Below are 26,226 nucleotides of genomic sequence, written 5' to 3'. Positions count from 1 at the left end.
TGGGTGTGATGTGTGTTACATTGGTCAGACGGGTAGATATTTGAGGCAGCGCCTATACGAACATGAGTATGATTGTAGGAATTTAGCCCTTAAAAAAAACCCTACTGCTTTAGCTGAGCACAAAATGAATACAGGACACAATTTTAATTTTGGCAAGACTACAATTATGGGCCAACAGCAGCTTTTTAAAAAGAGACTTCTAGCCGAAATGATAAACATAAAAAAACATAATAATGCGGTAAATAAAAGAACGGATATAGACAATCTAAGTTCTTCTTATTTTAATCTAATAGATCAAATCAAAATGTAAACTTTTGGGACTGTTTTGGTTCTTATCACTAAAAAGAATGCGTCTATTGTGTTCTCGCATACCCGGTTTTTCTGGCTAGATGCTAAATTATTATTGTACACCGTAGAATCAATTTTAAAGCAACTGTCTGTGATACAACCCATCATTTTAAACCGTTTTTGTTAGAAGGAAAAAAAAAGGAAATATTTTATATATTCCATGTTACCTGTGTGTCCTGTAAACATGATTTTTTATGACAAGCAAAATCACACTGTTATGTAAGCAATTTTATCATTTTTTTTTTTTTTGTTGTGTATTTTTTTTTTTAATTCAAATCTAAGATTTTGTTGTTTTTTTTTTTTTTTTTTTTTGTTTTTCTGTTTTTTTCTCTTTTTTTGGTGGTATCAACATAACCCCAAAAAGTTGAATTTTGTTTATATCAATAATCTTTTTTATTGTGTCTTTTTTGTTACCTTAGGGCCCTGATGAAGCAATAAAATTATTGCGAAACGTTGGCCAGTACATAAAGTGACGTTTGTTTTTATTCCTTCGATCCCATCCCACAACTAAACTCAAGATTTCAAACCTATAGGATCGCAACTAGAATTTATTGAATAATAATAATAATAATAATAATAATAATAATAATAATAATAATAATAATAATAATAATAATAATAATAATAATAATAATAATAATAATAATAATAATAATAATAATAATAATAATAATAATATAATGCTTAACTTAATGAAATCTTCGCCTTTTTTGTTAGAAAACTGCGTTTTGTAGAATTTCTACTGTGAATTTTGTGCGGATTATCACGTTATAGCATCCAGCAGTAGTCTGCTATCATCGGTACACTCCATTTACCCTGGTAACGTATGTCCATCTCCTTAATATCTTGGTGGAAACGTTCTCCTTGTTCCTCGCTAACTGCCCCAAGATTTCCCGGAAAGTTGTTTAGATGTGCGAATAGAAAGTGTATCTTCAAACTCGTGTTGCAGCCTAACACACGCAAATGTTCAAACAATTTCCTGACTGTGTTTTTATAGTCTGGATCCTCGTTATTTCCCAAGAACTTGTCAATAACTTCTTTAAATGAGCACCAGGCTTCCTTTTCGATCGGCGTCATAGAATTTTTAAAGTATTGGTCTCTACATAAAGCCCTAATTTAGGGACCTACAAAAACTCCCTCGTTTAATTTGGCATCAGACAACTTGGGAAATTTTTCACAAATATACTTGAAACAGTTTCCGTTTTTGTCGAGAGTTTTGACAAACTGTTTCATCAAGCCCAATTTTATACGCAGAGAAGGCAATAAACATTTTTTGTGGTCAACTTTATATTATACTTTATATTTTTACTTCCTGGTGTAAGGTCTTGTCTTGTAGGCCACTTCTTTTGATTCCAGTGTTTATTTCGTGCTCGGCTGTCCCATTCACAAATGATGCACGGATGTTTAGTATATCCTGACTGCTGCCCAAGAAGCATACAGAGAACTTTCACAAAGCAATTTTCCGTAATTTTCCTTTAGGTGAACAGAATGAGCAACAGGAACAGAGGCTAGCATATTACCATTGTGTAACAAAACACCTTTTAGACTTCTTTTACTGGAGTCAATAAAAAGCTTCGCCATTCTTCCTTTTCGTAAGAGGTAGCTCCAAGCTTTATAACTACTTCAGGTAAATTGTTACAATATACTAAGGATCCTTCTTGAACAAAATATAAGCTTGGATCTTTTTCTCGATTTCTGTACGAGGAACATGTATGGGTACATCAGGACCATAAGGAATAGGCCTAATAGCGGAATTTAGATTGGGGTATAAAATGTGCTTTTTAAACCTTTCCATTAAAACCTTTTAAATCAAAGGAACAAAAGTAGTAATCATCAGTATGGTTTTTTGGCTCACGCCACATTATAGGAACCCTGAAACTCAATGGCTCTTTTGTACCCTTTCTCCAATTCCTTAAAGCTTCTACACAAACCCTACATAGTGCCCAAGATTTGTCTTGATCTCCTCCTAGTTTTACTTCAAAGTAGGCATAATACGCATTACGCACAAATGAGGTTATATTCTGTCTCTGTTTTGCAACCAAAAAACTACCACAGATATAATAAAAATAGTCTGCTTTATTAATACAGTGTCTCCTTTCCATGGCTCAAAAAAAACACGACGATTACGGAGGACCGCAAAACACTCGTTCAGTTACGGCTGCAAGAGCGGACTCGCAGTTTTACGCCAGTCTACAAATATTACAATGTTGCCACAATTCAGTATTTTAATTAAATGTTTTTCAAATATTGGTTTTTGTCATATTAATGCTAAAAAACTTTTTGCAGAATTTTATACTATTTTATATATTTTATACTATACTATGTATACTATTTTCTTATAAAATAAGGAATTTTATTAAGATATCAGTTGGTGAAAAATAAGGATTTGATAGGACAAAACTAAGGTTAGTTTCGAATTTAGTAGCTCAAAATTAGTTAGGAAGAGATGTTGATTCAAAAACATAAATTTTGCTGTAGGCTCGTGTTAGTTTTAATTAGGAAAACAACTGAATCCATTTGGTTGTTGCTTCTAATCTATTTTTGCCAAGTAAAAAAAAACTTTCAGAAATTTGGGGTGATATAGGTAGAGAAAATTGTGCTACTCCTAATAGGTGAAAATCGAGTGAGAGATACATTATAATCAAAATATGTTAGAACCGCAACTTTATAATATTCACGATGAAAAGAACAAATTTATTTAAAATTCAGGTATTTTTTTCTTTTTTGGACACATCGATTAGTAGTGTCACTTGTGCATTTTTTTAAATAAAAAAATTTTCCACAGGTGCCTCAAGTATAAACTATGGCGTCAACATTAGTTTCAAAGAAAAACCCTGTATTTTATGACGTTTACAATTCTATAATATATTATGAATACTTTCGGTGTAAAAAACCTTACGCCTAAAGTCAATGGTTTGTCAAATATGACGTAACAAACTAACGAAATATTTGAAATTAAAACATAAAAATGTAGTCTAGATTTATTGTAACTAATGTTTATTTGTTGTCCGTTTGATTCAATGCTTCCTTTGCAATGCAACTTTTGATTACAGGATGTCTGAAGTAGAAACTATGACGTCAATATTTTAACTTCAACTGTCATTTCAAGCATCATTTTTTTAATAAAATGCATTTATCTGAGAAAGAATTAATTGAAAAATTCATAATGAGACCTTTGAGATACAAATTGAGACCTTTAAAGCGGCGTTCTCCCACAAATTCGCCGGTCGCTGGTAGCCGCGACTGAGTATAGTTTAGTTCAGAGATCTATTAGAATCTTTGATGTACCGCAAATAGTCCGTGTGCCGGTGTTGCTTGTATTGTCACATGACATGCATCTTTAAACCGCAAAATTTTATGTGGAAAGAGTCATAAAGTATTATTCTAAGCGATATTTAATCATTTCATTAAATAAATAAATGTTTTAAGTATTTTTTTAAGAATTTATACATTTGATTCGTAAAATGTGACTGCATGTGCCCACGTACTATTTTGTTAAACGCCTGACCTTAGTCACAGCCACTCAAGCGTGAAAAGTTGCACAGGTCCGGCCTTAAAATTTATTTGTATTTAAAACTTTATTATTCGGGATTTTTGGGTTTAGTTAGAAATTCAGGATAGTTGATAGCAAGATAATATTTAATTTAAATATAAGATTTAAGTACGTTAAATGAGTTTTTTTGAAGGTGGTAGACAATGGTACAGTGAAAACATCTTGTCGGACTTGGATTGTCTTATTTATTTAATGTAACACGACGTTTCGGTTGGTAAGTATCTCCAACCGTTATCAAGTGTAAACTGACGCTTTTTGCTGTGCTTTTTTTTACGTTAAATGAGTTTAACCAAAAATTTTAATTTCATAAGTTTAGTTTTTAGCGCCATCAGTCCCTTATAACAAGTCAAGTCTCTTTGCTTTGCAATATGTCAAGTTGGAATAATGTATTGACTACTGTTAACCCACTGCATAGCTTTCATCAAATAGTATTAAACAATTTTAACACTGCTTTTCCTGTTGTCAATATTAAGAAACGAAAAAGAAAACTAAGTAAGTTACTACGTAACTAAAGTTATTGCCTACTTTAGCCAAGATGGTGGAACGGCTCGTTAAGGTGAGGATGGTTTCATTTTCAAATAGATTTGGCCTATTGAGTCTTCAGCAGTTTGGCTTTCGTGAGTCTGTGAGCACAAATGATGCTATCTTTAGCTTTCTAGAGCACCTGTACAACCGACTGAATGTTGGTGAAGTTGCAGCAGCGGTATTCTGTGACTTGTCCAAGGCATTTGACTGCATGAGTCACAGAGTGCTGCTGATGAAACTAGAGCTCTATGGTTTCAGGGGAACTGCCCTTCGTTCCTACTTATCAAATCGTGTCCGGGCTGTCAACTTTAATGGTGGTATGTCTAAGGAACTTAATATAAATGTGGGTGTTCCGCAAGGATCAGTACTTGGTCTTTTAATTTTTCTCATTTATGTGAACGATCTGCCACAACTGCAGGTAACTGGTGTGCCGATGATACCACCACCCTCTGGCACGACTCTGATGTTTCTCAAATGGAGGCCAATATACGTGCAGATTTGTTAAAAATAAGACTGGTGTGATGCACATTTTTTGACATTTAATGTTTCCAAAACAAATATCCTTAAATGTAATACAAATGATATATGTTTAAATAATGAAGCCATCAACATGCCACCGTTCAGTAAGTTTTTGGGTCTTTCCATAGACAAGTTCCTTAAATTTGAAGACCATATTGTGAATGTATGTAGAAAAGTCTCATCAGGCTGCTACGCCCTAAGGGTTATTGCCACCAGTCTTAATTTCTCCATCGCCAGATCTGCATACTTCGCGATTATCGAGTCGCACCTTCGATATGGAATTTGCTTTTGGGGTTCATGTTCAAATTCACTTTTTAGTTCAGTGTTTGTACTCCAAAAAGAGGCCATTAGATATCTATGTGGGGCCAAGCCTCGTGATTCATGTCGCCCGCTTTTTGTAAGTCATAATATTTTAACCCTGTGTTGTATTTTTATTTTGGAAACAGTTTGCTTAGTTTTTAGAAAATATAAACAGGAACTCCACTTAGGAAGCCACTATAATACGCGACAAAACTATTTGTTGAGGCTACCCATTCCTCATTTTGAACTTGTCCGTAGCTCTATCATATATGGAGGTAGAAAGCAGTTTAATAAACTTCCACTAGAAATAAGACAACTTAAGACTGAAAAAAGCCTACGTACAAGGAAGAAAATATTTCTTGCTAGTAAAGCGTACTGAACTATGTAGCACCTAAACTATGATGAATTTTTAATGATTAGCATTTAAGTATTTTTCAAAGTTTTACTATATAATTTTATTTTATTTTAAATTAGTTTCTCGTTTTTATTCCTTTAATGTACAGTCTATTGGCTTTGTCTACTACTTCTATGTTTATATTGACAATAAAGCATTTTTGAGTTTAATGAGAGAGTAGGTGACAAATTACTTAGGCCCATTTATTCTGTGGATTAAAGCATTAAATAGTTACTTTTTGACACAAAAGTGTAAAATGTTTTGGTTTGTCTTCAAATTTTATATATTTCCTTTTTTTGGAAATTGAGATTTATTTTTACATGGTGGTGATTATTAATGGGGATTGTGGCTGCCATATTCAATGTCCTTTATTATAGTTTTTTTTAATTAATACATATTATGATATATTATTATAATAATATACTCATGAAAACCCCCCATCTCTATATTTAGTACCAACTTCTTTTGATAAAAAGTAATTATGTAGTCAGAAAATTGGAAGTATATTTTTTTAAATAAACTTTTACATTAAAAATCATCTGGCTGTCTATACTTTATGCCTTTAAAAGACACAAGTTTTACTTATAAAAAAAACACACCTTACATCCCTAACGTATTTATTAATTTGTTTGCCTCGTATTTAGTTATTATGCATATTAGGAGAGATTAGATAAAAATTAACAAAAATAAATGCTTATACTAAAAACTAAAAATCTTATACAAAACACTATATTTTAAGTATACTGGATCCTAAAACTACAGTGAGGATACTAAATACTTTTATAAATTTAACCACTCTTTTGAATCTGGCCCAAAAAGTTAAAACAAATTTTGTAAATTCTGTTTTTTTGCCATTCTTCTTTAGCAGTTTCTTCCATTAAGGAAGGAAACAGTTTCTCTGTTGCCGCCATGGATTCCAACTTCATCTCGTACATCAGCATATGGATTCTAAAGCATTACATTATATATACTTTACTATGTTGCTGAAGGACAAACAGGGGCAGTAAGCTGAAAAAAACAAAACTTTAAACTTGTTTAATTAATAAAAATAGGATTTTCTTACTATGGCAAAAAAGGGACTTTTTTCCAGAGAATGGAGGAAGAAGCAGTCTTCATTGTGTTGCTGAAGCACAACAGGGGTAGTAAGCTGTAAAAAACAAAATTTTAGATTTGTTTTCTTATTAAAAACAGTGTTTTTCTTACCATAGCAAAACAGGGTTTTTCCCAGAGAATGGTGGAAGAAGCAGTCTTTATTGTATCACTGAAAGACAACAGGGGCAGTAAGCTGTAAAAAACTAAATTTTAAACTTGTTTTATTAATAAAAATATGGTTTTCTTACTATGGAAAAAAAGAGCCTTTTTTCCCAGAGAATGGAAATCATACATCAATCATAAATGAATCATATCATGTTTCGGCTAAATAATATATGGATCTTTCTTCCTCCCAAATTTTTTTAATTTTCCTCAAATATTCTATACACCACCTGACAATTCCATTACAGCAGCTCTTTTGTTAACCATCTTAGGATTAAATCCAAGTTTTATCAGGTATCTCCGCGAGGTTGAGACTGAGAAATGTTTGTCCCTTGCTGATAAGGTGTCTATATGGTCAGAACCTCATTGTTTTTGTATTTAGAATACACACCTTTCCTTAGCAATTTGGCAATATCCATGTCAAGTCCCTTTGATTGTCCTGCATCTTTCCTTTTTATTCTGTGTTTAATCCTTTTTTTTACAGGCATATTGTACTATAGGGAACCCCTGTTAAAAACGCTATTTTTTGCAAAGCACTTCAATCATTTGTGAACTGAGTATCATTCCTTAGCTTGTTATAGATATTTAGATAAATTTGTTCTTTTAAAACTGCTTGATTTCCTCTGTAGCTTCTACTTCCCTTGCTTCTTTTTGCTTCCTCAATACTAGAAAATGAACTATCAGAACTATGTAAGTCTAAATCACTGCCCAGATCACTCTTATTGTTTTTATCACAAATGTTATTATCTTTCTTGTACACCCACGGTCTCCATAAGCCCGCACAAACACTTTCCTCTTCATTTGCCAAATTTTCCTGCCTATTTTTCCAGGGTCGAAACATTTTAAGGTCTTTAGGTATAATACCAAAACAAATCCACAAATACAAATAAAAAAACACTGTTCCTCACAGTAAAAACTGCAAAAAATTTACAGGAATACAGGCCAAATTCTAAATTCTTTACTTTCATAAACGTGTAAAAAGCATAACCGGCAAAACACATCAAATAATAACCTCACATGGCCCCCCTCCCAACTATTAAAGCTGATAGACCCATCCAACAACTATTTTAAAGGCGATAGACCCATCCGTAAAGATCTCTTTAAAAACACGACGAAAATAATACAAAAACGGTCCAAAAATTTATTTGGGTACGGCCCCGTAATTCTTAAATTCAGTGGGATAGAGAGAGATACACAATTTCAACTAAAGTAGAAATTGTCAGAACGCAGGTGTTTTATCTTTGTTTAATAGACTGGCTAAAAAGAGGTGACAAGTCTGTGAGTGCTGGAAGTGTTTAAAATATTTTGTAAGATGCTTGGATTTTAGTCCGCGGTCAATTTTTTGATATTATGTTCTTGTGATATTATTTTCTTTCTAAAAATTGACATTTTCGAAAGAAAAATAAAAAATAGTATAAAACATGGGGTTTTACGTATATTTAAAATGATTTCATAGATAGACAATATAAAATGTTGCCATTTAAATATGACATAGGCGCACGGACTAGTTAGTGCGGCATCTGCGACACATCAAAGATTCTAATAGATCTCTGAACTGGACTTTAAACATCTGACTTTAGTGGGAGCTGCGTCGTTTGGCGACAAAATGTCCCAAAATATTACGCGAAAATCCAGGCATTTTTAAATATATTTATTCTAATGCGGGTTTTACAGACATGACAATGTGTAACACCCGCATAGAATTGTAATCTTAAAATATTTAATATGCTGTGTTTTGCATAATGAAAATTAAAGCGTTATTCTAATAAAAATAAAATATCAACTCTGATAAAAATATAATAAAAAAATCAGAAATAAAACTCTAACAAACAAACTTAACAACATATCATTTTTTAAATAAAAGGTTCAAATAAACCGCCTTCTTTCGCTAAACAAAAACTTAACCTATCGTAAAAGCTATTTCGCACCTCCAAAAGAGTTTCAGGTAAAATGGAATTGGCATCTTCGACAATTTTATTTCGCAACCCCTCTAAATTTGTTGGCCTACCAAATTCATGCTTGTAAATGGTCTGCTTAAGGTAACCCCACAGATAAAAGTCATTTGGAGACAAATCTGGAGATCTAGGAGGCCATTTAATATCGCCAGTCCCACTAATAAGGCGGTTAGGAAAAGTATTTGTTAAAAATTCTTTTACCCTAGCCGCGTTATGAACCGGACAGCATCTTGCTGAAAATAAACCGATCCCAGGTCTACATCAGGTAGGATTTGAATGGCAGGAAGAACTTGGTTTTGCAGCAACTCAAGGTACTTTTGGGCCATCAATAAAAAATGGCCCTATAACATATATTTTGTCGCCCAAAATACCTGCCCAAACATTCAATTTCTGAGGATACTGGGTACGAAACTGAAAACTTCTGTGCTCGCTTTCCTGAGACCAATAACGAACAATGGAAGGATTGTGTTTGCCATGTAATGGAAAAGAAGATTCATCAGAAAACACAATATTTTTTTTAAAAATATTCGTTTTCATTTGCCTTTTCCATCATGGTTTCACAAAATTCCATTCTTCGCCACTGGTCTTCAGGAAATATTTCCTGAGTTTTTGAATACTTGAAACATTTGTACCCATATTTTTTCCAGATACGAGCAACAGTTTTATTGCTCATTCCCAGTTCCTCTCCAACACTTCTAGTGGACCGTGTCGAATCAAGTTCTAAGGTACTGCAAACCATTTCTTCCCGCCGTTCTATATCCTGGACCACTTCAACAGGTGGTTCTTGACGTTTTGTGTGGCATTTTTTACAATCTTGAAGACAAAAAGATGTCTCAAAATTTATAAGCACATTTAAAACCGTTTTTGCACAAGGAATCGGTCTATTCTCAAATGTCACTGAAAACAAATCTCTACATTGTACTGCCGAATTGCCTCCATAAAACCATTTAATTAGTTGAACTCTTTCGGAAGGGGTATAAACAGCCATAGTGAAAAAAACACGAAAATAACGCTCAAAAATTATTAGTGCAACGTTCAGTAACATAGCAAAGTGAGGTCTGCGACTCCCGGTTCAAAAAATAAAAACGAAAAATTCCGCCGCCTGCAAGCCGCAACCAAGCGGTGTTGCCATTATTTTGGGTAATACGTAGCTCACGATAACACGATCTGTATAATATGTAGTTGCCTCGACAAATATTCTATTTTGAGGTTCATAAAAGGTGCTGGGGATAAAGCAGCTCACTTTAGAACATTGAAAAACTTAAAGCCGTTCAATGTTCAAAGGAACAACGTTACCTGTCGTGTGTAGATTGATTTTTTGTCGTTCCTGATATGTGGTTTTTACCTAGAATTTTTTCCGTTCAATACTTAAAGGAAAAGAGCAGCTTTGGATTTCAGGTCTTGTCACCTCGAGCCCTGCACTTATTCATGCGCGTTTGTGAGTGTCCAATTTAATTAAATTATTGTAATGTGTTCTTATACTGGAGTAAGTGGCTAAATGTGCCGAGTATGAGGCCAAAAAAAGGTTGTATTTATTGCATCTAGCATTTATTTTATTGCAGGTTGTGCATAAATCAAATAACCAAAACGAGTCTCTTAAGTATGTAGCAGAACTGTTAAGAAATAAATATAATGGAAAGTCCGGCATCATTTATGTGGCCACCCAGAGAGAAGCTGAAAATATATCCCAGATGTTAAGGCAGGAAGGTCTTGCAGTGTCTTATTACCACGCTGGGATGGAGCCTCATGTTAAACAAAAGGTTCAAAGAAAATGGACTGGGAATGTATACCAAGCGATCGTCGCTACTGTGGCTTTTGGAATGGGAATAGGTAAGTCACACTCAACAGACACAAATGTCAATTAGAACCAACCTGGTTTCCAGATATTAGATTTTAGTATCTGGTTACATTTATATATAATTGCAGTCATCCGATTATAGTCATCACGCTGAACAGATAGAGTGATCACGCCCGCTTTATGGGGAATTATAAATATGTATAAAATAAGCGAGTTAAGTAACAAGATCGACGCAGCTTCTTTTAATAAACATTTATTAAAATAAGGTTAACTAGGAGTACAAACGTATGGTGAACAATAATCCCGAACAGCGAGCTTTGACACGGAACTAATGCTAACCTTAACCTAACAACGATCGTATATATAGAGACAATTCACATAGTTAGCTATAATGACTATTCTAGGGATGTGACTCCTCCACCCTCAGATTTTTCAACGTCCTCGTTGATATCTGCCAAAGCGTCTTCAATGGAATGGCCTTCAGGGAGCTGTATTTCTTCCACTAGTATGGCGTTATACATATACTAGATACTAATATGATACATACAACTAAAATTAATATAGTGAGTCTCTTTTTGCGAGATAATTTCATTAAAATTAACAGGCTCTAAAAGATCATCTTGGATTTTTGCAGGGTTTTCCAAATGTTTCAATTGCAAATGAATAGCAAAATTAGATGGTTGCAACCTATTGGCATCTGGAAGGTGTTTTATGGATACGTTATTTATAGCCAAAGAGTATCTGTGATGATTAATAACTACTTCGCACTGACTGTATAAAAGAGCAACCTACTATATTTAGTTTTTGAAACTGGAAACAGTTTTCGTAAACAATTTCTTCCTTCTTGGCACAGAACAGTAAGGACTTTTTGTACGTTATCGTATGTACTTGATCAATCTCCGATAATATCCGACTAGTCCCATAACAGATTTAATTTATTTTTGAGTTTTTGGCATGGGATATTTTTGTATTACTTCAATTTTTGATGGATTGGGTTTTATTCCCTCAGCAGTGATTATGTGGCCCAAAAAGGAGACGATTAGATTATTTTATCGTCGAGGAGTTTCTGAATTTAAGATTGAATTTCCTTGTTCATGCTAGGGGGATGTCTGTATGACTTTACATATATGGGTCGATCAGAGCTTGTTCGAATCACATGTTTTGTTCTCGTAATACATGTAAGATCACAGTCCTCGAGATAGAATATGTCCTTGTATTCATGGCAAACTGGAAAGATTTGTGAAATTTCTAATGATGTTGGATGGTTAAGTTTAGGTGGGTTGATTAAATCGAATTGGTCTTAAGGAATGACTTTTAGGCGTTGGTGAAAATTAACATGAACATTGGGATTCGGGTTTGGAATTTTACATAGTCCATTTTCGACATTTATAAGACAGTCAGGGATCACATGCTCATTTATGGTTTCATAATGGCGGCAAGATAGCTGTTTCTTTTTCACAATTGACTGGAATGACTAAATGTTGATTACTAATATTTGGAATTGGTCTATATAAAGGTTTATTGTAGGCTAAGAAGAATCGGATTTTGATGTTCTTGAGGGTAAGAGTTTTATTTTTGTAGTCTATCAGGACATTGGCTCAGATCTTTTCTCCCAATAAGGGCATCAAAATGATTGTGCCAGTTTAAGATTCTAATTTTAAAAGATTTTTGAATATCTAGCTCTGATAAAAGTGGAATGTCTAAATTTTTGTTCTTCTTGTACGTATTTTTGCATAAAGTCACTTTAAAGGGATTATAAAAAAATTATTTGGGAACTGCTGTGCCAGCTTTGGGATGTTATGGAATCGGAGGCGCCTGAATCTATTAGAACAGTCATTTGTTGTTGAGATTAATAAAAATAGGGAAATTCGATTTGCTGGGCTAAGTTATTTAAGTTGACTCTTGATTTAAGGCTGGGTATTGAACATTTTCTTGATTGTTAAGGTTTTCCTTTTCCTAGAAAGATTTGTAATTTTTATCAGAATCAAAATCACATTGTTCCAGTTGGTTCTGTGTATTCCCTTGTGGGCCGTTCGTAGGGCTCGAGGTTGGATAATTCCTCAGAGATAAAGTTTTTTTGGTCCAGTACGTTGGAAAAAATTGGTATTTCTGGCTGATTGTGGTCTTTGTTAGTGGATACGGGAGGGTCCAGCTGTCGAAATTGACCTTGGTATTGAAGCATCCTATTTTGGGGGCTTATAGGGAAGGTTGATTGGCTTGGATTGATTGCCAAAGACTTCAGCATTGGTAGGATAACTCCTTGGGATAGGTCGTGGTTGTACAAAAACTGGTTGGCTAGGGAAAAGTTGTGGAGCACGGGGTGGGACTGGGGCACGGGCTTGATGATTTACGCGGAAATGTTGGTTTGAAAAATATGAATGCAAGCCCACATCTTGCATTCATATTTCTATAATTGGAATTATAATTCGGATTTGGGAGGGTAGAATGATGGTTAGTAAAGCTTATTTGTGACTCTATAATATTAAAATTTACAACACGAGCAAAAGCAGCATTTAAGGTTTGAGGTTTGTTGAGCATTAACATTGTCGGTAAAAACTGATGTCGTTTGCTGTAATAAAATCAAATATGTCACGGGATCACCAACCTTTTTTCGTAATTCTATTTTGATTGAGGGCCAATTATTTAAATCTGGGCGTGACAATAAGAAACTTTGTGCACGACCAACTAACTTGAACCTAATCGCAGCTAATACAACTTTTCTTTGATCGTCAGAAGTCGTGGTAATGTAATACAAATCGTAAAATTCATCTATAACGCTTTCTAGATGTTCCTGGTTTCCTGAGAACATCGGTAAAAGAGAAGTGAAAAATCTAATATTTTCCATTATAATATTATTTAAATTTAATTTGTTTAATAATAAAATAAGTTCTTCTTGACCTTCAGAAGTTTCTTGCTTTGTTACAGGTGTTAAACTATTATCTAAATTAATTTCTTCTACGTCTGAATTTTCTGAGCTATCTGAATCACTATCAGAATTAATGCAATTTAACCCTAAAGCAACCCTATTTTTAACAACATTTTTCTCAATTGACAAGAAGCGTCAGACATTAAATGGCAATTTGGCAATTACTTACAGTAGTGACATGGTTTGTTCCACAGAGTCTATACTGCAACAATTTTCCTCAAATGGTACCAATCTTATGCCTGGATAACGTCGAACTGGTCTAGATAGGATCTGGTTTAATACACAGCTACGGTTATGTTTTACAAATGTTCGCAGAACTGCAATCTCCATATTTAGTTAGAAAAAAATCTGTCTATTTTCCACTAAAAATGTTAAAACACCTTTGCAGTTCAATGTTTATGGTAGCGCATGAAGTACAAACGTATGGTGAACAATAATCCCGAACAGCAAGCTTTGACACAGAACTACTGCTAACCTTAACCTAACAACGATCGTATATACAGGGTGTCCGGAAAGTCAACGATAATACTGAAGGGGCTGATGGAGCAACTCATAAGCACCCAGAAAAACATAAAATGACCTTAGTAAAAAATCGATGGTTTTCGAGATATTGGCACTTTAGTGGAAGTCACCAAAATCCTACTCTTGGATCAGATTTTTGATTGTCACGCCTTAAAAATAGATATTTTTTAGAATCTCTTTTTAGCTATGCAACACTGAATAGCCATTTTACTGATCAAAGACAAACATTAAACTAAACGGCCAAAAAATTTAATAAGAAATCTATTCTAAAATAAAGTATTACTTATTTTTATTTTTTAAACTTTGAATTTGGCCGCTCATACTGGACCGAAAAATTGTACGGCAACCCGGCTAATACCTTAAAAAGTTTGCTCATTTAATTTAATTTTAAAATTACCCAATATGTTTTAAAAAAAGCTTTACTGTTATTGTGATAGGGTGAAAGATAAACCTAATCTACCTTATGAAAAAAATGAAACAAATTTATAATTATGTTATGTTCAAAAAATATTTTTATTTAACTTAAAAAAAAAATTAAAAATCATTAATATGTTTGAACTGTCTACCACCAACGCGAATGCAGGCGTGGCATCTTTTAATAAATGACCTATTGATCCATCTTGCATTCGTGGCAGCGGTAAGATCTTGGGCTGCATCATTTATTCGCTGCCGTAATTCAGCAATATTATTTATTGGTCTTGCATAAACCTTTTCTTTTATGCAACCCCAGTAAAAAAATCGAGGGGGTTTAGGTCTGGAGACCTGGGAGGCCATAAAATTGGACCAAGTCGGCCGATCCATCTGTTGGGGTATGTTTGGTTTAAATACCGACGAACTTCATGGGCATAATGTGCCGGGCAACCATCATTTTGGAACCACATTATTCGGCGACTGGCCAAAGGAACATCTTCTAAAAGAATTGGTAGATTGTTTCGACAAAAATCTAAATAAGCCTGCCAGTTCAAATTTTCTGGTAATTCGAATGGGCCAATTACACGTCCGTTCAAGATACCGGTCCACAAGTTTACTTTAAATCGGAGCTGTGGCCTTTCTTCTCGAATAGAGTGGGGATTTTCCAACGCATAAGTGTGCAAATTGTGCATGTTCATAAAGCCATCCTTTTTGAATGTACTCTCATCCGACCACAGTATATTATTTAAAAAACTAGGATCCTCTTGAATTTTTTGCAACATTCTGCGGCAAAATTGTAAGCGTGGTTCGTAGTCTCAAGGCAGTAGGCTTTGCACTCGTTGAACATGATAAGGGTGATATTGAAATCGCCTAGTGATGTCGTTTACTACCGATTTCGGTATCCCTGTTCTTCTTTCGATTGCTCGTGCCGAAGTAGTCGGATCATTTTTAATTTTTTCTAAAACTTGATCAACATAATCAATACGAGGTCTTCCCTCTCGAACGGGCATGAGGCATTCTGCCTTCGGAATATGAGCGGTGAACATTAATAAATACACGATAGTCAGGATATCGGGCCAAATTCGGATATCTTTCTTGATAAAGATTAGATGCTGCTAGAGCATTTCCTCTGCATTCACCATAAATGAAATGCATGTTTGCATATTCTTGGGCGGTATACGGCAAGGGCATAATAAATGATTAACCAATAAAACAAACAGCTCAAAGAACACAGTCCACAGGAAAATGAACTCAAAAACAAATACAAAGCAAAAGGTAACAGAAACGTTAGGATACAAGCAAAAAAGTAGTTAGTTCACGGAATACTGTAAACAAACTAAATTCCAAAAATGTTTGTTGTTTATTGCTATAGTGATAAGAATTACCTTCGCTCTTGATTTTTTTTAATTTTTAAGTTAAATAAAAACATTTTAAACATAATTTAAAAATTTGTTAATTTTTTTTACAATGATATCATAAGGTGAATTAGGGTTATTTTTTACTATAACACAATAATAGTAAACTGTTAAAAAAACATTTAGGTAATTTTAAAAAGTAGATTAAATGAGCAAAGTTTTTAAGGTATTAGCCAGATTGCCGTACAATTTTTTTCTTAGAACATTGAAAGGCTAGAAGTGGCATGCCGTGGAACTATGGACAGGTTTGTTTGCTTGCAACATCTCTGATGCAATGATGCCAAATGGTTATAGAGAAATGGCAAAAATCACTTTATAATATCATAAAAATTTTCAGTTGTTTCCGAAGGCTCAAAACAATACTACTGCTCCCCTTTAATAAAATATCAAGCATTTTTTTAAAATAAATTTGATAAAATACTCTATATCGAAGTCAATATTAACTTTAAATAAATGAAAATAAAGTACGAAAAAACGAGAAAACGGTAATGGCATCGCAACGCCGCTCGATCGCATTGTTGTTGCCACTGATACAAGCACTCTCTACCAGTGACGTCGTCAACAAATATTTACCTGATAATTTTTTATTAATTATTATAGAGTTTGAGTATAAATAATATTACCATTTATGAGCTATTTATGTGTTTTTTTAACGGCCTTCGTTAGAGGAAGGTCCTAATAAAAGGCACCATTTTTGTCAAAGCATTTTTCTGGAAATTAAATATTTTATTAATATTATAGATTTCTTAATAAATAAAGTTTTAAGACACAAATTATTAACATTTTGCAAAATTTTATTGTTATTATTATATTGGACAAAACTCAGTTTTACATCACTTACTTTATATCACATAATATATACTTCTATGGTGCTGACTTTTTCAAAGGGACGGTATTGATTCAGCAGAAAGAGTTAAAACTACAAGGATGTTCAAATTGTGAAGGAGTTGCAGGTTTTTTATAGGTTATAAGATTTTTATTATGAGTATTTAGCCTGTACAATGGTTTTGAGACATTTAACAGTGACCTATATAATACCTAATACCAAATATTATATCATATTAATTTATACTAAAAAACAAAGCTTACCTAAGAATAAAGACTATGTACAATAGATTAGATTAGTTTATTAGTAGTAATATACAAACAAGTACTTTTACAAGTCAAATAAAATATGTAGTATGTTGGGCTTTTTCGAAAATCATGTTATTATTTCTTAAGTATTTTAATAATGACTTGAGACATCTAATTCAATTTCTTTGGGGCAAATTTGTTTATTGCAATCTTCAAATTTTAATTTTTTGTTCTTTATTTTTTTTCCATAATTTGGTAATAAGTGATTTAGCTTTTGAAACGGTGGAATCATCAGTGCTTAGGTCCTCAGGATATCATTTTGATTTTACCCTAGAATAATATATATAAAAATATAGTATTACCAAAATTAAAAAGAAAAAATTAAAAAAATGTATTATAATAATCCATTTGATCAATAAAATGTATGTTATTATAAAGAATCTTTGTAATATCAGACATTTGATTAATTGCATTTAATTAAACAAATATAACACAATAAAATACTATATCACTTTTAAATAAGATATATATATGGAATAGGATGATACATGACATAAAACTAGTAGTCTATTTTGAGTGTATTTTTACCTTTTCCTTGGCAGAGTCCGGGAATGTGTAGCAGTTAAACAAAAACGGCTTGGATGAGAAATAGTAATTGTTGACCTAGACCCCACAGTTACTGTAGAACTATTAATCTCAGATGCAGTTATTATTGATGATGAATGATCAGATCTGTAATTATACAAAATTTGGTGTATCAAGAATATTAATCTATTTTAATTATCCATACTTGTCTATATTAGCTTCACTGTTTGTACTATATACCATTTTGGAAGCTAAAGAAGTTTTTGCACTCTTCAGGAAAGCTACCCCTGCAGCTTTGAAGGGTAAATCACTTGGTAAATTAACTGAATTATTGGCTGCTGTATTTTTAACCAGTGCATCAGAAATCCTAGTAAAAAAATTGTTTTACATACATACCTAATTTAATAAGTATTAGGTATAAATAAAGCTTATATGAGTAACACTAATCCTTTTTTTGACAATTTTTTTATACTAGAAAAATATATTTTAAAAAAAATTACCTTTGAGGTAGAGCTGATTTTTTTAATAAAGTCTGGCTACTGATAATATTATCTTCCTTATATAAGAAATCACTTCTAAGGATGTGATCTGAACAAACAAATATGTTCTGTTTAATTGTGTTGATTTCCATTAATGAAATCCATTGTTCCCTTTGGGCATATATTAGGCAATCTATGATAAGTATTTGATATTTATTCAAAAAGCAAAAAAAATTACAGTAATGAATTAATATGTGGTGCCAATTACTATATATATTATTGTAAGTTGCAATGTGATAAAACAAAAAAAAATTATCGACCAAATTTTAGGGAAAGACAAAATTAACTTTATACATAGATATCAATATCTAAATAAATTTCAAAATTCTTTAAAGGCAATAAAAAATTAATAATTTCATCTATCTACCTAATGTCTATATTAAAAAAAACATAACTATACATAGATAGGTACATGGGTATTAGGTATGCCTTCTTTCTGCCAAAACAACAACAAAAAAACATAAAATCCTGTAATAAAACCAGGGACAAAATTCTAGTTTTATATTTTTTATAGCCTATTGATAGATGAATATGTTCAAAAAAATATTTAGATTTAAAAATATAAATATTTTGATATTTTACGCACACTTTCACATTCAAGTTTTTATTAGGTTTATCTATAAGATCCCCTATTCTACGTTTATGATGATGGTTACCCCATGATGTGATGTTATGAAAGTATCGGTACTTACTTGTGAAAAGATCGGCTTGAATCACCTTTTTATCATGATGCGGCACAAACGACACAAGTTTTTCCCATCCTAGTAATTTAAAAAAACACTAAAATGTGGCCTTTTTCCTTTTGAAACCGAAAATTAAAGAAAATACACGAATCCCGAAAATAAACAAAAAGCTGTTTGACAGATGACACTACGCGTATGGCTCAGGCGCTTAAGCTTCGGTGTTGTCGCTTCAAATTTTTTAGAAGCAGTTTTAGGGATAATAATGTTAATAATTTTGTTTTTTTTTTGGCTTAAGGATATTATATTTATTCTTAAAATAGGTTAATTGTAGTATTTATACTTTTTATTTTAAATTTTCCTATAAAATACAACACAAATAAGTTAAATTAACGTTATAATGGTTGTTAAAATATAGCTAAAAATTTCCTCCGTTGGAAATTTGCGTCGACTTGACAACAGAGAATCGGCAAATATGTTTGTAAACAAAACACCCCTCTTGCCCCTGTGCACATGTTGGACTCAAACAAAGTTGTTGTTTACTAATTCTAGCCTTTCAATGTTCTAAGATTTTTTTGGTCCAGTATGAGCGGTCAAATTCAAAGTTAAAAAAATAAAAATAAGTAATACTTTATTTTAGAATAGATTTCTTATTAAATTTTTTGGCTGTTTAGTTTAATGTTTGTCTTTGATCAATAAAATGGCTATTCAGTGTTGCATAGCTAAAAAGAGATTCTAAAAAATATCTATTTTTAAGGCGTGACAATCGAAAATCTGATCCAAGAGTAGGATTTTGGTGACTTCCACTAAAGTGCCAATATCTCGAAAACCATCGATTTTTTACTAAGGCCATTTTATGTTTTTCTGGGTGCTTATGAGTTGCTCCATTAGCCCCTTCAGTATTATCGTTGAGTTTTCGGACACCCTGTATAGAGGCAACTCACATAGTCAGCTATAATGACTATTCTAGGGATGTGACTAGCGACAAAAGCTACAATCGTATCACAGGGGTAGAAAAAATTCTTAACCGGGTACCTTCTGTTTTAAAACCGAATTACATTTTTCTCTGTAATTATCAATTTAATCAACTACTTGTTTATCTGACACCGAAAATATAAAGGTATTTCAAATCCACAATAACTTTTAGTCTGCCGCTATTACTCTTTAATTTTAAAGAACTTAATTTAAAATAATGCCTCATAGAAAATTTTTGAAACGGCTGATTTGTGGATTTTGAGCATTCTATTTATTAAAACAAAATGCTTTCGTGCCAATTTGTAAATTGCGCAGAAAAGTTAATGTTTAATATTGTTTCCATTATAATGGTAAAGATGCGTTTCAAAAAAATGCTGTCAAAATGCAGTCTGCAGATGTGTCCGCTTTTTCACTGATGAAGTTGACACTTCAATTCTCCGCTAGAGCAGTATGCTCTTCTATGTTTCCAAAACCTCCCTCGATAATGCTAAATGCGACAAAAGGAACAATGGTACTTTAATACAGTTGCAACGTTTTAAACAAAATATTTTTATAAAATAGGCTTAACTTTTTTAATAGTGTTTAATATCCTTGTCCATAGGAAATGGCATCTAGTCTTCACTTTTTTGATCTTGATATTATATTTTTACGCGTAATGCGTACAGTGCAATTGTAAAGTAGCGGATAAATTCAATAAAAATGAAATGGAATAAATGCCTGAACGCGTCGATTTTAATATTTGGTTTAGTGTTTTTCTACGTGGAAATTAAATATACTCAAAAAATATTACGTCATCAATATGTTTTTTAAATGGAAACCGCCATTTTTTAATACAAAATCAGAAAGAACGAATTTTTTTACAAAGGATATGGTACAAATGAATAGTCGTTACATAAACAACAAAAAGTGAATGTATTTTGGTGCAACTATTTGAAGTATTTTTACATTTGCAAGTGGTGTTTATTCTTTTAGAGAGGCGAAAGCACTGTCATCCTGCGTTTTATTAGTAACTACACTTTATTACCTGCTGTTATTGTATGAAATATGAGGAAATTAACCTGTGCATGATTAACTTGTGCATGATTGGTTTCGGAGATATGTCGCGAATTCAAGCATTTTTGGGATACTCAAAAAGCTGGTCGGGACCTAATAATTGAAGAAGATGATCTTAACTTTCTGTTAACGCTCCAACACGCACGACTTCTAATGTTAATTTATCGCGATCTACTGTGCATAAAGTATTGAAAGAAGCAAAGTCCTTATTAAAAATTATAAGGGTGGATTATAAAACATTCTTACTTCAAGAGCTATCGTGAGATAATTTTGATCGCCTAAATGAATTTTGTGCGCAAATGCAGCAATTATGTAATGATAACAATACTTTTGTAAAATGGATTCTGACGAAGCAACGTTTACTCTAAACCGCCATGTGAACAGACAGAATTGTCGATACTGGGCGACCGAAAACACTCATTGGTTCACAGTATAGTGGAAGGAAGAGTTTTAGGAGCTTACTTTTTTCATGATCCTCTCACTGGTGAGAGATATTTTGACTTTCTTCAAAATGATCTTATTCCCGCTCTGATAACTTTGTTTCCGGATTTGGAAAAACCCGACATGCACCAACGTGATCTTTTTTTTCAGCAAGATGGAGCTACGTTACACTATATATATAAGCGTATATTAATCGTTCGTAATTATCTAGATGAAGTTTTTTCTAAATCGTTGGATACGTAGACGAGGGTTCATTGAATGGCCACCCAGATCGCCAGATTTAACTGAACTTATACGCTAGGCAATTAGAAAGATTACTCCAGATGTCATTGACAACGTTCAAGAACAATTTTTAAATCGCCTTGGTTATTGTCAGGTTATGTTAACGGTGCTAAATTAAATAAACCTATCCATTTAATTTAGATAGGTATTTCTTTAATTTTACATTTTATCATCATTTTTCGTTCAAAATTGCTTATGTAACCACTATTCATTTGTACCACATCCTTTGTAAAGTAATGCGTTCTTTTTGATTCTGGATTAAAAAATGGTGGCTTTCATTTAAAAAACATATTGATGACGTCAAATTTTTTTTGAGTCACCCTGTATAGTTCCCTTTCACGTAGAAAAACCCTAAACCAAATATTAAAATCGACGGGTTCGAATATTTTTTTTCATAATATTAAAGATATACACTTTTAAAAGAAAAAATCTATTACAAAAAAAAAATCTTAGAATGCTTGTTGATGTTTATTATTAAATTATTTGATTAAGTTGAGGGTGGCTTCTGGCAAAATAGGCGTATCCGGGGTTTAAAATTGCCTCCAGCTAGCCCACGAGAGTGGTGTGGGTAAACCTTACTAAATATGTATTTATAAGCGCCACCTGCTTTACTATCCTCGTGCAATGATACCCTTAAAATCTTGCCTTAATATGGCCCTGAATGTGGCCCCGAACCGAAAGCAGGAAATATCTCTACATAATTTAAACCACACCTAATTCAGGTCCGCAAAAGGAAGTATTAAAAAGTAATCCGTAAATTCAGCTTTAGTATATTGACAAATAACCTAACCTCTAATTATCAAAGTTCTCAAATAGGTATTATCCACGAACTTATAAATATACCTGGACTGCTAATGCATATGGCCACGATACCCAAAAATGACCACTGGTGGCCGCCATTTTGATAGTGGTTGTGTCCTTTTGATGTTGGTCACTCTAAAAATTTTTAGTGTTGCCAACAAAAAATATATTAAATAACGGTAATGAAGTTGACGACGGTGACGTTTGACGTGTGACTATAGCGGATTGCCTAGTTTTTGGCGATTTGTAAACGACGCTTGGGTATATCGTCTGGAACAGACAAGAAGCTCAGGAGTCACAATGCACTTTTGTTCTTTTGCTTGCGCATACGTAGTACGTACACGAACCTAACCTCAGTTTGTCTTTTGTGTATTGCGGTTGTTTAATGTTAAGTGTTTACGTTTCACTTATGTATATTAATTATTCGTTTTTGCAAGTGATACAAAGATTAAAGTATTAAAGTCGAATAACGTGTTTAGAATGGAGACTAAAACATTTTGCAATGTTTGCAATAAACATTATTCCAAAAGTTCTAATTTGCGAGCTCATGTAAAAAAATTTCATCCTGGTAAGTAGAAATTTTTCGTTAATTTTATTTCTATTTAATGTTACTTGGAAGTCAGTTTCAGGCGAGGCCGTTCATCGTTCAAATTTACTAAAAATTATTTTATTTTTACCTATACATTCTGAGTTATTACTGATGAAAAGAAGTAACACAAATTAACATTACATTTCATAAATCGGGACTCATTTTTTAAATTCTTCACTAGCAATGATTACTTTGTAGTTATTTGATTATTTTACATCACTAGTCTGGTATACAGGGTGTTTTTTAGATATTGCGACAAAATTCAGGAACGTGTTCTTTGGACAAAAATAAGAAAAAAAGTTCCTATAAACATAGGTCCTAAACAAAAAAAAAATAAATAAATTTACATTTAATTATAGCGATCAGTCAAAGTAGAAAAATAAAACATTTTAGGGCCTTAACAGGAAACTTGAGATAAGATGCTTGAAAAAAAGTGAACTATGGACCTTAAACAAACAAGAGATCATCGACCTTTTTAAAAATAACTTTCCTGGAGAAGAAAGTGTTGTCCTTTGTGGTGAGGTTCCAGAGCCAGAGTACCTTGGGTACTTAGACTGGTACCTTGCCAAGAAAATACTAAGAAAAGAAGCCATAGTTTGGGCAGTGGGTGAGTTTAGTTTATATAAGGCTGCGGGGCCTGATGGAATCAAACCCATGATGCTGCAGGTAGGCTCGAAACTACGATTCCTTACTTAAAGATAGTTTTTGAGCCAGCATTGCAATAGGGCGGCAGATATGACCTTTATCAAAAAACCGGGCAAGAAAGACTACCGCCAACCAAAGTTTTTTAGGGTAATAACCTTGACTTTATTTCTAATGAAGACGACGGAAACGGCACTTTACTGAGTGGTAAAAAAAGGCTGAAAAAGCTACACAGAACAAAGAAATGGCACTTGCTCTTTTTTTGTATGTGGAAGGAGCATTTAATAAGGCGAAAACAGATACCATCTGCCATTCTGTAACGGCCTTCTAAACAGGGATTCTCCAGCTTAACTGGATCAAAACAGCGCTAAAAAAATGGAAGATCAGTGCTACACAAGGAGATTGTTATGTCGAGACTAGGGTGAAGTGGCTGCTTACAAGGCAGTTGCCTTTCGCCACACCTTTCGTCCCACCACCGCATCTGGTGATGGGACAGTCTCCTCAGGAAGCCAGAACTTGAAGGATTCTATGTACAAGCATACGCGGACGATAGACTAGTGATAATCAGGGGTAAGTTCGTAAACACAGTCTATGAGCGCATGCAAGCTGCATGCAGAATAGTGAAATTGTGATGTCAAGAGACAGGGCTGTCGGTCAACCCTGAGAGGACCAATCTCATTCTCTTTACTAAGAGGTGGAATTTGACAGGCTTTAAATCTCCCACTATGTATCAGACTCACATTGGGGCAGCAAGACAGATACTTAAGAGTTAGTTTACATTCTTCTTGGGATACCGGAGCTCCCAGTTTGGATTGAAAGGGAGAATGGCGCAAGGTTCACTTAGGATAAGGCCATATGACGATCCCTCTCAGGATGTATAACAGAATATCAATTGAACAAGACACCCATATGTACTACAGCGAGTAGCAAACTAAAGTTAAAGAAAGGCTTTCTGGTGGAAATTTTGACAAGGAAAGAATGGTCAACGAACCAAATGAAGGAGGTAAACAGTTTCCAGGCCTGGTACACATATGGGTCATGAGTGGAAGGCATCAACTAAGCCGGAGCCGAAATGTATAGTATAGAAATGAATACAGACACCACAGTTTGCCAAACGGAGGTGCTTTCATAAATTAAGTAGCAAACGAACGGGAAGCATTGGAGGGTAACGAGCGGTTTTGTATCTACTCTGATAGTCAGAGTGCAGTGACTCAGCACTAGTTCAGGAGTGCAGAAACGCATTGGAAAGACTGACATCACATAAGGAAGTGAGACTAAGGTAAGTCAAGACACCAGAGTATTGAGGGTATGAACGGGCTAACGTATTAGTAAGGTTCCGTTAGCTTCTTCCTAACGTACCTCCGTAAAAAATAAATTTTCTAGGAATCTAATATTTCGACCTGGAAAAAACAAGTAAGAATTGGAGGACAGAAGGGTGTACATAGGACAGTACATCATACTAGATAATGATGCTTTAAAGTAAGGCGACTGCAAAGAACCCGACAGGCAATCAAAGACTTGGTGGGAATCCTAACTGGGTATAACTGCCTAAATAATCATCTATATTTTTTTTCGAATGAGAGTTCGCTCTGTCTAAATTGCGGTATAGGGAAGAAAACTCCTTACCACATATAAACGTTTGCAATAGGTGGAGTTGCCTGAAAAGGGAAATTTTTGGAGCAACGTCATTTCAAGGAGAAGATCTTAAAGATTTAGACTGGGACATCGTGCGAGTCTTTATTTAAAAGACGATTCAGTAAAGATCGTACATTGGGAGTGGAGGCAGTATGGGTGAAGGATTCTGGCGTTGCCAAGAAGGGACTTTTAGGTTTATTTGCCGAGCTCTATCTCCCCAACCTTACTACATATTCTTTAGGGTGTCTAAGCACCAGTTGGCTGACTTTAAGCGTTCTCTGATTTCTTCACTTATGTCGTTATCAGATGTGATTGTGGACTTTAAGTCTTTAAATTGTTTTACATTTTTAAATTTGTGTCCATGATCACACTATTCTAGCTCTGTCTGGTCTTGAGACATGCATATTATTTTGTTTTGGCCTCGTTTAGCGACTTTAGCCTCATATATGCCGCTTCTTTTTTGATTTTATAAAATAGTCTTATTTTTATGACGCTTTAAGATGCTCACCGCATCTAAATCGTCGACATATGGCCCCAAATAGCTGAGATTAGATTTTCGGTTCTCTTAGAACTTAGAACTCTCTTAGAACTCTTAGAGATTAGATCTTCGGTTCTACTACTTTCTCCAATACGATATTAAAAAGCGTGGATCTCTCTGTTTTAGACCTGTGCTCACCTGAAACATGTCTTAGAGGTCATCACCAGTATTTACTCTCCACCTAGATCCTTCCGCATAACCTCTGGTTAATCTGGTCAGTTTAGGTGTGATGCCAAACTCATCCATTGTATTCTATATTTTGACCCTTTTTAGTTTTATCCCTCTGTAGTTTTTATAAACCGCGTTATCACCTTTTTTGTGGATGGGTAATACATAATACTATCCTTTCAGTCATCAGGAATACCTTTTTTCCCATAAAATTTTAATGAGGTTTTGCAGCTGTGTTATGTCACTATATTTACGCAGTTCAGCTGTGATTAGGTCTCCCCCAGGAGCTTTATTATTTTTTAGT

The 26,226-nt window shown here is 33.7% G+C and overlaps 1 protein-coding gene across 2 annotated transcripts in view; it reads left to right on the top strand.

Moving 5' to 3' along the window:
* Positions 1-26,226, top strand: part of LOC126747534 (ATP-dependent DNA helicase Q1-like) — a 130,688-nt gene that overhangs the window by 29,083 nt on the left and 75,379 nt on the right. For both annotated transcript variants that reach the window (XM_050456252.1, XM_050456251.1), the window contains exon 4: positions 10,411-10,678. In XM_050456252.1, coding sequence (XP_050312209.1) covers positions 10,411-10,678 — 268 coding nt within the window. The remainder of the gene's footprint in view (positions 1-10,410; positions 10,679-26,226) is intronic.

Source organism: Anthonomus grandis, chromosome 19 (assembly GCF_022605725.1).
Source record: "Anthonomus grandis grandis chromosome 19, icAntGran1.3, whole genome shotgun sequence".
Lineage (NCBI taxonomy): Eukaryota > Metazoa > Arthropoda > Insecta > Coleoptera > Curculionidae > Anthonomus > Anthonomus grandis.
This window is presented reverse-complemented; position numbering and strand designations above follow the sequence as displayed.